Source organism: Salmo trutta, chromosome 1 (genome assembly GCF_901001165.1).
Source record: "Salmo trutta chromosome 1, fSalTru1.1, whole genome shotgun sequence".
Taxonomy (NCBI): Eukaryota; Metazoa; Chordata; class Actinopteri; order Salmoniformes; family Salmonidae; genus Salmo; species Salmo trutta.
Genome location: NC_042957.1, coordinates 34994788 through 35008026, shown reverse-complemented (window position 1 = coordinate 35008026; position 13239 = coordinate 34994788). Strand labels below are relative to the sequence as shown.

General features: G+C 39.5%; 1 protein-coding gene across 1 annotated transcript in view; it reads right to left on the bottom strand.

Annotated features, from left to right (window-relative positions):
* Positions 1–1506: 1506 nt before the first annotated feature.
* The window catches only part of cnksr3 (cnksr family member 3), a 45057-nt gene continuing 33324 nt past the window's right edge, over positions 1507–13239 (bottom strand). Inside the window, exon 13 of the mRNA XM_029754777.1 lies at positions 1507–3428. Within this exon, the coding sequence (XP_029610637.1) occupies positions 3106–3428 (323 nt within the window). The 3' untranslated portion in view covers positions 1507–3105. The remainder of the gene's footprint in view (positions 3429–13239) is intronic.

Below are 13239 nucleotides of genomic sequence, written 5' to 3'. Positions count from 1 at the left end.
TACTCGTTATATTTTGAATGATTTGCAGGACAGGAAAAGTCCAATTCGCGTACATTTCACATACTTACCTGGTCAACCCTACTGCCTCTGATATGGAGGACTCACTAAACACACATGCTTTGTTTGTAGATTATATCTGAATGTTGGAGCGTGCCCCTGGCTTTCCGTAAATTAAAAAAACAAGAAAATGGTGCAATCTGGTTTGGTTAATATAAGGAATATGAAATTATTTATACTTTTACTTTAACGTTTGATACTTAAGTGTATTTTAAACCAAATACTTTTAGACTTTTACTCAAGAAGAATTTTACTTGGTGACTTTCACTTTTACTTGAGTCATTTTCTATTAAGGTATCTTTACTTTTACTCAAGTATGCCAGTTTGATACTTTTTCCACCACTGCTCTTCTGTTGCTGTCTCTTAGTATTATATTTTACTTCCTCTTGTGTACCCTCGTCTCTCATCCTGTCCTGGAAATTCAAATTCTATGTGAACCATGTTTTACTTTTCCACTGTCTGTATTTCACCTCTTATAAATTATGCAAATAAATACCACTCATTTGAATCTATAGACCAGCTTGACATGATGGTCTACTGTGTGCTCAACCCACCTCTGTTCTCTCTCCATCTGCCCTCTTCTGTGTCTTGTCTGTTGCTCTCTGTGTCTTAGCTGTTGCTGTCAAAATCAAATCCAATTTTATTGGTTGCGTACACATATTTTTCATTTCAGCAAAATGCTTATGTTTCTAGCTCCAACCGTGCAGTATACCTATCAATAGAAAACAATACACACAAATCCCCCAAAATACAAATAAAGAAATTAAGAAATATCAGAATGAGCAATGTCAGAGTCCGGAATATACTGAACAAAAATATAAACGCAACATGTAAAGTGTTGCTCCCATGGTTCATGAGCTGAAATAAAAGATCCCAGACATTTTCCATACGGAATTGTCTTTGCACAAATTTGTTTACATCCTTGTTAGTGAGCATTTCTCCTTTGCCAAGATAATCCATCCACCTGACAGGTGTGGCATGTCAAGAAGCTGATTAAACAGCATGATCATTACACAAGTGCACCTTGTGCTGGGGACAATAAAAGGCCATTCTAAAATGTGCAGTTTTGTCACACAACACAATGCCACAGATGTCTCAAGTTTATGGGCTATTGTGTGTATATTGATGAGCTAAACATTTTTTTCATCCATTTTAGAATAAGACTGTAACGTAACAAAATGAGGAAAAAGTCAAGGGGTCTGAATACTTCCGAATGCACTGTTTCTATATATTTTACCATCAAAACCAAGCCCAGGCTTAATGACGCCACTGTTCCAGACTGATTGTTTAATACCGTGTATAGTCCTTTCTGTGATCAAACAGTGTCAGAGCTTTAAGCGACATCAAACTCTGTGATAATTGTGATAATTAAAGAGTAATTGCAGAACTTCAAAAACAACTTTTCTGATTATTGTTGAGAAGAACAAACAAAAAAGACGCAACCAAAAGTGAATTGCACATTTTTATTATAGTTTTGAAACTATTACAGAGGTATTCATATGGCAAAGCACTTGCAAAGTCTTGTGAGTTGCTAGACATTTATGCATAAAACTTGTCCTATGGTGCAGAAATATATTAAAGAGACCCATTTATTGGAATTACCACACTGATTTCCTCCTTTAAGACAAGCTTCACAGCTCTTCCATATGTTTAGTATGTATGGTTACTCTTGCTAAGGCACTGTGTCTTCCTGGTCATGATATTATGTTATGGTTTCACAGTGAGTCACACCCAATGATGTATATAAACACTGGATTGAGTTTTCTATGTATTGGCTATTGAGAGGCTTTGAAGCCACCATTCAGCCATATTGGCACTCCCCAGTAGGAGCAGTCCTCCATAGGAATTGGCGGAATTCTACAGTATTGCAATTAAAGGTTTCAAGGACCAAGGCACTGTATTTAAGTATAAAAAATACAATGTTTTTAGATGTTTAAATGTTTTATTTCTATGTTTAGCTCTTATAATATAATTTCAAAGTATGCATTAAGGTGTCTGTAATATAATAAATGTGGTAAAAACTAAATGTAGACATTAATAAATGCATTTCTATATCTTCCTAAGTATTGTTTACAAAGGAGGAGGAATGCCAAGATGGAGGTGCGGTGGCTGCAAAACAGCGCCCCCTGTAAGTGTTTAAACACGTCAATGGTCACACCTGCTTTATTGAGGACCAGTTAGTGAGATAAAGTAGTTACAGTACACGTTTTTTTTTTAATGTTACCTGAACTTCACAAAAATATGCACGCTCGGACGCTCACTCACACACACACACACACACACACTCACAGACGCATGCACGCACACACACACAGACTGACACTGTTTGTTACAGCACTGGATCAAGAGTTTTCCTCATACATACAGTAGCTTAAAAAAAGGGCAACTCTGGCAGTTATATCAGGCGCATAATAACATGGAACACTATGAAGAGAGAAGCACACTAGCTCCAATAAAAATGATAAGGCATTATATCTATATCAACTTCCAACTGAAATCAAATCAACTTTTGAAAAAGATTGAAACATATTTACAAGAAATCTGTAGACAGACACAAACTAAATAACTTAGCAACGTACACATAGGAGAGTTCACCTACAGACGCAAGGCAAACGTTTCCTAAACCTGAATTATAATCCTTCTCATGATAAGGAGAATGAGCAGAAACAGAAGCTCCATTCTTTTCTATAATACTTCTTCATACTTGGCATTTTCTTTAACTCCTCCACAAAAGATGGAACACTGTCAGAATCTGTCAGCATATTGAATCTAAGCGGAAAATGTGTCACCCCGAGGAGTTCAAATGAAGCAAGAGATCCAAACAAATGGTCTACCACTACATTATATGGTGTTGAAATGAAGCAAGACCTTCTGTCAGAGCTTCCAAAGGCTGCTTAGCGTTCCAAGTTCCAACAGAACGTTCCAGGTTTGGTACGTGTTAGTCAGAATACTGAGTAGAGAAGCCAGACCATTATTCGATGATAGCAAGGTAAAGGCACTGTGGGGGGGGGGGGGGGGGGGGCACGTTCCACAAGGTCGAGGCACTCGTCAATGACTCAGCAGCCTGAAGCGGGCTAGCCAGCCCCCCAGGATCGAAGTGGGTTCCGATGGAGGATGTTTGGGAGTAGCAGCAGCAGGGATCACAGTCGTAGCTGGGGAATTTTTGGATGATGCCTCCCGGTATGGGATGGTGGTGCTGTTATGCAGGTCAGCATTGATGAAGCACTGGGAGCCCCTAATGTGGTCAACGCCATGGATCAGCTGGCCAGACCGCTCCTCCAGGGGTCTGTAGGGTAGGGGAAAGTATGGGGCCTCCTCAGAGATGGTGGCGATCCGCTCGTTACTCAGGTATCTGTGGAGGATGTCCTCTCCTGTAGGGGTAAACAGACAGACAGACAGCTCAATCAATCAAATGTATTTAATAAAGCCCTTTTTCCAATCAAAAGATATTGAATAAAGCCCTTTTTACATCAGCACTTACACAACACCTGCCGAACCCTCTCTGTTCAAGGTTAAGTCAGTCTAAGAAGAAGTTGAGGCCAAAATCAACAGTGTTTATGCTGGGGCTTACCCTAAAGTTAATGAACAACGACTTAAGAATTCAAGGCACGCAGTCCGAGCCGGCCTCAGTTTGTTCTACAGAGTAAATAAGCCTGTGAAATGGCCATTCTGATAACAGTAGATTAGCCTCAGTTAGGTTCCGTCCCAAATGGTACCCTCAGAGCTAGCACATAACGTTCTGAGAGCCATATGTTTCTTAGACGTTGATGAGAGTGTGGTTGTCCTATGGTTATTTTGCATGCAACCTTCCCACAATGTCCTGGGAATGGTGCAGGATACCCAGCTAGCACATAACATTCTGAGAAGCATATGTTTCTAAGGTGGGAATTTCAATACTTCAGCATAACGTTTCCTAATGGTTTCCTCAGGGTTCTATTTTAAAGTAATTTTCTCAAATTGTTCAGAGAATGTTAAGAAACAACGTTCTTCTGTGGGAATTTCAGTACTTCAGCATAACGTTTTATACAGGTTTCCCCATGGTTCAAGTGGAAGTAATGTTCCCAGAACGTTCAGAGAACGTTAAGAAACAATGTTCTTCTGTGGGAATTTCAGTACTTAAGCATAACGTTTTCTGGTTCTATTTAAAGTCATGTTCTCAGAACATTAAGAAAACTTTTCATTAAAAAACCCAGGGAAACATTGGTATCGTTCAAAGAATGTTCTAAGAATGTTATTTAAAAACATATACATTCAGTTCTCAGCCCCAACAAAACCCTATCCTGTTAAGTGTGTTCAGGTGTGATGGCCGCACCCACTAATTGGCCAGACCTGAGCTTAATGAATGCTTGTTTACTTTGAAATGGGGTCTGTTTGAATAGACAAAAATTAACAGCTTTGTATGAGTTAAAAAAACATGTCATGATAGCTCCATCCTTGTGGCGCAGTGGATTAATTCCATGGATCGAGAACAGAAGATCATAGGTTTGAATCTCACTGATGGCGTGCTAAAATAAATGTTACATTTAAAAAAAAATGTTTTTTTAAATTGAATATCCAAAACATTCAATATATTTGCAGTGAAGCCGCTCAATAACTACATCATTCCAGTCATCCAACAGACTCCCATTCAGAGCGACACACAGAAGCATCCAGGGTCAATGAATGCTCTGCTCAAGGGCACGTTGACAGATCTCCCACCAGGCCAAAGAACGTGAACCTGAACCCTACAATATCCCTCCACAGTTCCCCAATAGCTGTCCCTCAACCATTTGAGACCCCTCCCACAGTCCCCCCAAGAATAAAAAAATAAATAAAATAAATTAAAATATTAATACAATTAATTCCATATCCCACTCCCAAGAACCCCCCAAAGCAACAACAACCAAGAGAATGAACTAAAGAGAAAAAAGAAAAAGACAGAAGAAAACAGCAAACAATGCAAAAAAATATCTCTAGCAACACATATCTTTCAACTATGCTGTGATGTTTAACGTACAATTTCAATCTATCTAATTGAATAGAATCCACAGATTGAGAGTTGAAGATAAATAGTTTTACTAAGAGTATTAGTATATTAGTAATTGACTGACTCTCCAGATCTCCTAACAGTACTATTTCTAGGGTCAATTTTAGATCAATGCAATGCTTTTTCAGGCATCCCTGAAACTGAGAAAAGAAACAGGCTACTCGAGGGCAATACCTGTCACGTCCTGACCAGTAATCGGGGTTATTTGTTATTGTAGTTTGGTCAGGACGTGGCAGGGGGTATTTGTTTAATGCGGTTCGGGGGTTATGTGTATGTAGAGGGGTGTTTTATTTATGTGTTCTGGGGTTTTGGTGTATGTTCTTGTTTTGGTATTCTAGGTTTCTCTAGTTTGTATATTTCTTTGTTGGTCTGTGTGGCTCTCAATCAGGAACAGCTGTACATCGTTGTTCCTGATTGAGAGTCATATATAGGGAGCTTGTTTTCACCTGGTTGATTGTGGGTAGTTGTATTTTGCACTGCTGTTATTATTTAGGCTGTGAAACTGTCATTCTTTGTTTATTGTTTTCACTTTAATTAAATAAATTAAAGTATGAGTATTCACATACCCGCTGCGCCTTGGTCCCCTTCTCTCTTCAACGACGACCGTTACAATACCAAAATAAATGGTCTGTTGATTCTGTATCCTCACAACAAAATCTGCAGAGCTTTGATGATTTTATGCCCCAAATATTCAACAGTTTGTTGGTGGCAAGAATTCTATATAATAATTTTAGCTGAAATGCACAAAGTCTAGAATCTTGCGTTGTTTTATATATCAACTCATACACGCTGTACCATGGAATCGGTACATCAAAAATCTCTCCCCAACTATTTTGCAATCTGTATGGCACAGTTGACAACATCCTAGTCCTCAAATGAAACTGGTATACTTTCCTATTTATGCTATTTTTATTCCTCTGCCAGTTTTGATCCTTTATATTGGACAGACAGACCAGTTCCCTACCTCCTCCGCTGCCACCTGCCTCCTCCATTTTGGGGGTAATGCTGTAATCAATTGGTTGTACTCTTGGATTGAACAGACCTTCCCCTACAATTCTGATAACTCCATGAAGGACATAACTCTACCATTCCAATTTACAATATAATTTAAGAACAAAATACCCTTTTCAAACATCTTTCCTATAAATACAGGTATTTTATCAACCAGCACATTTAAGTTCAACCATAATATTTGTTGTAATATTTGTTCTATCTTTTAATGGAGACAAAATTGAAATTGTAGCCAGCTCTGCAATGCTTGTTTGAAAAAGAGAGATACTTTGAAAAAAGTATAATTTTCAATTAATCGAAAATGAGACATGGCAATCTGCACAAAGGCAAAAAGGCAATTTTTAAACAATGACGAGTTTTTCTTACTTGATAACCATTTAGGGTTCAAGTAAAACTTTTGAATAAGTGAAGCTTTTAGAGAGAGGTTTAGTGCTTTTATATTTAATAATCTCAAAAGTAACAGTCAGTGTATGGTGTGGCCACCAGCTGCATTAAGTACTGCAGTGCATCTCCTCCTCATGGACTGCACCAGATTTGTCAGGTCTTGCTGTGAGATGTTACCCCGCTCTTCCACCAAGGCACCTGCAAGTTCCCGGACATTTCTGGGGGGAATGGCCCTAGCCCTCACCCTCTGATCCAACAGGTCCCAGACGTGCTCAATGGCATTGAGATCCGGGCTCTTCGCTGGCCATAGCAGAACACTGACATTCCTGGCTTGCAGGAAATCCCGCACAGAGCAAGCAGTACGGTTGGTGGCATTGTCATGCTGGAGGGTCATGTCAGGATGAGTCTGCAGGAAGGTTACCACATGAGGGAGGAGGATGTCTTCCCTGTAACGCACAGCGTTGAGATTGCCTGCAATGACAACAAGCTCAGTCCGACGATGCTGTGACACACTGCCCCAGAATATGATGGACCCTCCACCTCCAAATCGATCCCGCTCCAGAGAAGAGGCCTCGGTGTAATGCTCATTCCTGCCACGATAAACGCAAATCTGACCATCACCCCTGGTGAGACAAAACCAGTCATTAAAGAACACTTTTTGCCAGTCCTGTCTGGTCCAGCGACGGTGGCTTTGTGCCCATAGGCGACTTTGTTGCCGGTGATGTCTGGTGAGGACCTGCCTTACAACAAGCTCTCAGTCCAGCATCTCTCAGCATATTGCGGACAGTCTGAGCACTGATGGAGGGATTGTGTATTCCTGGTGTAACTCGGGCAGTTGTTGTTGCCATCCTGTCCCGCAGGTGTGATGTTCAGATGTACCGATCCTGTGCAGGTGTTGTTACATGTGGTCTGCCACTGCGAGGACGATCAGCTGTCTGTCCTGTCTCCCTGTAGCACTGTCTTTGGCGTCTCATAGTACGGACATTGCAATTTATTGCCCTGCCCACATCTGCAGTCCTCAAGCCTCCTTGCAGCATGCTTAAGGCACGTTCATGCAGATGAGCAGGGACCCTGGGCATCTTTATTTTGGTGTTTTTCAGAGTCAGTAGAAAGGCCTCTTTAGTGTCCTAAGTTTTCACAACTGTGACCATAATTGTCTACCGTCTGTAAGCTGTTAGTGTCTTAACGACCGTTCCACAGCTGCATGTTCGTTAATTGTTTATGGTTCATTGAACAAGCATGTGAAACAGTGTTTAAACCCTTTACAATTAAGATCTGTGAAGTTATTTGGATTTTTAAGAATTATCTTTGAAAGACAGGGTCCTGAAAAAGGGACGTTTATAGATAGGCACGTTTCATTTTGTCTGGTTTAGCGTCCCAGATAAAGCGAAATATTTTTTTGCTCATATGATTTGAAAAAACAAATCATCAGGAGTAGGCAGCGCCATAAGTAAGTGAGTAAACTGAGATATGACTAAAGAGTTAATCAGGGCAATTTTTCCATAAATAGACAGGTATTTACCTCTCCATGGTTGCATGATCTTGTCTATTTGGACAAGTTTTCTATTGAAATTCATTGAGGAGAGCTTATTTATATATTTTGTGATATGAATACCAAGTATGTCTACTTCACCATCAGGCCATTTTATAGGTAAACTGCAGGGTAATGTAAAAGTCATAATTAGGTTTTAGTCCAGAGAGTGCAGAAAAGTTATCTAGATCTTCAATGAGACATTGCAGGGATCTAGCTTGCGGACTTAATATAAAACTTGAGTCATCGGCATACATGGACACCTTTGTTTTTAAGCCTTGAATATCTAATCTAATGGCCATAACAAATAGATTTGGTGAGAGCAGACACCCTTGTTTAACTCCTCTTGACAATTTCAAAACTTTCTGAGAAGTAGTCGTTATGTACTATTTTACACCTGGGGTTGCTATACATTATTTTTTACCCATTTTATAAGAGAATTACTGAAATTGAAAAAATCCAGGCATTTATAAATAAAATCCAGTCTTACTTTATCAAATGCTTTTTCAAAATCCTCTATAAATACCAGGCCTGGCTTCTTAGATGTTTCATGATGTTCTATTATTTCTAGTAGTTGTCGTATATTATCTCCAATGTATCATCCATGTAAAAAAACCTGTCTGATCAGGATGAACAAAACCTGGTAAAACCCTTTTAATTCTGAGTGCTAGTATTTTTGCATCACCACATTGAAGTGTAAGGGGCCTCCAGTCTTTTAGATAGACTGGATCTTTATATTTGCCATCTGGGTCTTGTTTTAATAATAGGGAAATCAGACCTTCCTGCTGAGTGCCTGACACACTACCATTTCTATAGGAGTAGTTAAAACAACCTAACAATGGAGCTTCTAGTATATCAAAAAAGGCTTGATATATCTCTACCGGTATGCCATCAAGCCCTGGGGTTTATCCAGACTGAAAGGATTTAATAGCCTCAAAAAGTTCTTCCTCTGTAATTTGGCTTTTGCACTGATCTTTCAGTACATTTGTTAATTTTCTATTTTTTATATTATTTGGAAAGAATTCCTTACCGTAATCTTCATTCAGTGGGAGAGGATGAGAAGGAAAAGAGAACATCTGCCTAAAATAATTAGCTTCCTCTTTTAAAATATAATTTGGAGAATCATAGATGACTCCGTCTTCAGTAATGAGTTTCTGCAAATTATTTTTGTTAGAGTTCCTGTATTGGAGATTCAAGAAGAATTTTGTGCATTTTTCTCTATATTCCATCCAGTTTGCTTTATTTTTGTAATAGATTACGTTAGATCGTTCTTGAATACGTTCCTCAAGTTCTTTTTGTTTTTCCTCTAACTTATTGTGTATCGCTGTAGTATCGTTTTTATTGCTATTTACCTGTACTCACATTAAGCATCTTCAATACAAAATTAAATCTAGAATCGGCTTCCTATTTTGCAACAAAGCATCCTTCACTCATGCTGCCAAACATACCCTTATAAAACTGACTATCCTACCGATCCTTGACTTCGGCGATGTCATTTACAAAATAGCCTCCAACACTCTACTCAGCAAATTGGATGCAGTCTATCACAGTGCCATCCGTTTTGTCACCAAAGCCCCATATATTACCCACCACTGCGACCTATATGCTCTCGTTGGCTGGCCCTCGCTTCATATTCGTCACCAAACCGATTGGCTCCAGGTCATCTATAAGTCTTTGCTAGGTAAAGCCCCGCCTTATCTCAGCTCACTGGTCACCGTAGCAGCACCCATCCGTAGCACGAGCTCCAGCAGGTATATTTCACTGGTCACCCCCAAAGCCAATTCCTCCTTTGGCCGCTTTTCCTTCCAGTTCTCTGCTGCCAATGACTGGAATAAACTGCAAAAATCACTGAAGCTGGAGACTCATATCTCCCTCACTAGCTTTAAGCACCAGCTGTCAGAGCAGCTCACAGATCACTGCACCTGTACATAGCTCATCTGTAAATAGCCCATCCAACTACCTCATCCCCATACTGTTATTTATTTTATTTATTTTGCTCCTTTGCACCCCAGTATCTCTACTTGCACACTAATCTTCTGCACATCTATCACTGCAGTGTTTAATTGCTATATTGTAATTATTTTGCCACTATGGCCTATTTATTGCCTTACCTCCCTTTTCCTACCTCATTTGCACACAATCTATATAGACTTTTTCTATTGTATTATTGACTGTATGTTTGTTTATTCCATGTGTAACTCTATGTTGTTGTTTGTGTCGCACTGCTTTGCTTTATCTTGGCCAGGTCGCAGTTGTAAATGACAACTTGTTCTCAACTAGCCTACCTGGTTAAATAAAGGTGAAAAAAACTATTAGGATTTCCCTTGTTAGTCTTGTCTCTTTAGCCAGAAACTGCTTTTTTATTATTGATGAATAATCAATTTAATGACATCTGAAGGTACATTTAAAGGTATCCCAAACAATAAGAGGATTTTCTGAACCTATATTATACTGGAAAAATTCAGTTATAAATTCTTTTGTCTTAGTTAAAAATTAGTTGTCCTCCAGTAAACTTTGATTAAATTTCCAATATCCCCGTCCACGTGGAAAATCTATAACAGATTTGTGAATGTCAATTAGATGATGATCCGATCGCATTCTGTCTCCTATTAAAACTTTTTTCGCCTTTGTTGCAAGAGAGAAAGAGACAAGAAAGTAGTCAAGACGACTAGCTTGATTAAGTCTCCTCCATGTATGTCTCACTAAGTCGGGGTTTTTTAGTCTCCAGATATCCACTTTTTCTAATGTTTCCATAATATTTGTGATTTCCTTAAGAGCACGATGATGATAGTTTGTAGAGTGATTACCTTTATGGTCCATTGAGATACTTAACACTGTGTTATAGTCTCCTACCATAAGGATTTGATCATTTGTTGCCTGTAAGTTCAATAAATTGGTATAAATGTTTTCGAAGAAGTGTGGATCATCCTGATTTGGACCATATAGATTAATGAGCCAAATCTCTTTTTCGTCCACTTTCATATCAAAATTCAAAAGGCACTCGCACATCTGAGCAATCTTATTGCAGGTGCATGGCAACAGTTGAAACAGGATGAAGGAAAAAGGAAACCGCACACTGCTCTTGATAGTATCACTGATATTTAATAAGCTTACGTATCGGCCTCACGGCCTTCGTCAGAGCTTTTGTGAATTTTTTTAAATCAGCACCCCTATGTAGAACTAGCCCCACCCACATCCGTTCCACGCATGGAAAGGGGTTGGAGGCAAAGGAAAAATAAATAAGTGCTACCAAACATAACAATATGCATTTCACAAACACTACAAAAGTGTATAAATAAGACGCATTAAAGACGTCCATAAAACCACAATGAGGACATATCAAGTTTTCATTAATCATTGGGTACATCGCACGAAAAAGGCTGTGAGGCCGATACATAAGCTTATTAAATATCAGTGATACTATCAAGAGCAGTGTCCACTTTCATATCAAAAGGATCTACCTTCCTTGCGAATCACACCTTTTGAGTTCCTTTGTCCATGACAGAAAATTATTTCACCACCCCATTCCTTTTTCCACGCAACTTCATCTAAGGATGTAGAGTGAGTTTCCTGTAAACAGTATATGTTATATTCCTTTTCTTTTAGCCATGTAAAGACTGATCTTCTTTTTTTATAATTTGCTAAACCATTACAATTATAACTAGCTATAATTATTTCACCCTTTACCTTAACTAGATACTATTCTCAGTCTAAATTGACCATAATTAGTGCTTGTAAAGTTACTGCCATCAGAGGTATTATGAAGGTCAAAACTAGAGCTTTCAAATGTCTGATATTTAGAATTCAAGAAATAGGTTCTAGCAATATTGTTTTATTCCCTTGCCTGTTTGCCTGTGAGCCAATGCCTCAGATGTTAGAAAATTGAGACAAGATATTATGTGTCTAGTAAATCTGAGTAGGTTGATGTGTATGATATTGGATGTGATTTAGTGAGAGTGTGTACAGTTGTGGCCAAAAGTTTTGAGAATGACACAAATATTAATTTCCACTAAGTTTGCTGCTTCAGTGTCTTTAGATATGTTTGTCAGATGTTACTATGGAATACTGAAGTATAATTACAAGCACTTCATATGTGTCAAAGGCTTTTGCTGACAATTACATGAAGTTGATGCAAAGAGTCAATATTTGCAGTGTTGACCCTTCTTTTTCAAGACCTCTGCAATCTGCCCTGGCATGCTGTCAATTAACTTCTGGGCCACATCCTGACTGATGGCAGCCCATTCTTGCATAATCAATGCTTGGAGTTTGTCAGAATTTGTGGGTTTTTGTTTGTCCACCCGCCTCTTGAGGATTGACCACAAGTTCTCAATGGGATTAAGGTCTGGGGAGTTTCCTGGCCATGGACCCAAAATATCAATGTTTTGTTCCCCGAGCCACTTAGTTATCACTTTTGCTTTATGGCAAGGTGCTCCATCATGCTGGAAAAGGCATTGTTCGTCACCAAACTGTTCCTGGATGGTTGGGAGGATGTGTTGGTACCATTCTTTATTCATGGCTGTGTTCTTAGGCAAAATTGTGATTGAGCCCACTCCCTTGGCTGAGAAGCAACCCCACACATGAATGGTCTCAGGATGCTTTACTGTTGGCATGACACAGGACTGATGGTAGCGCTCACCTTGTCTTCTCCGGACAAGCTTTTTTCCGGATGCCCCAAGCAATCGGAAAGGGTATTCATCAGAGAAAATTACTTTACCCCAGTCCTCAGCAGTCCAATCCCTGTACCTTTTGCAGAATATCAGTCTGTCCCTGATGTTTTTCCTGGAGAGAAGTGCCTTCTTTGCTGCCCTTCTTGACACCAGGCCATCCTCCAAAAGTCTTCGCTTCACTGTGCGTGCAGATGCACTCACACCTGCCTGCTGCCATTCCTGAGCAAGCTCTGTACTGGTGGTGCCCCGATCCCGCAGCTGAATCAACTTTAGGAGACGGTCCTGGCACTTGCTTGACTTTCTTGGGTGCCCTGAAGCCTTCTTCACAACAATTGAACTGCTCTCCTTGAAGTTCTTGATGATCCGATAAATGGTTGATTTAGGTGCAATCTTACTGGCAGCAATATCCTTGCCTGTGAAGCCCTTTATGTGCAAAGCAATGATGACGGCACGTGTTTCCTTGCAGGTAACCATGGTTTACAGAGGAAGAACAATGATTCCAAGCACCACCTTCCTTTTGAAGCTTCCAGTCTGTTATTTGAACTCAATCAGCATGACAGAGT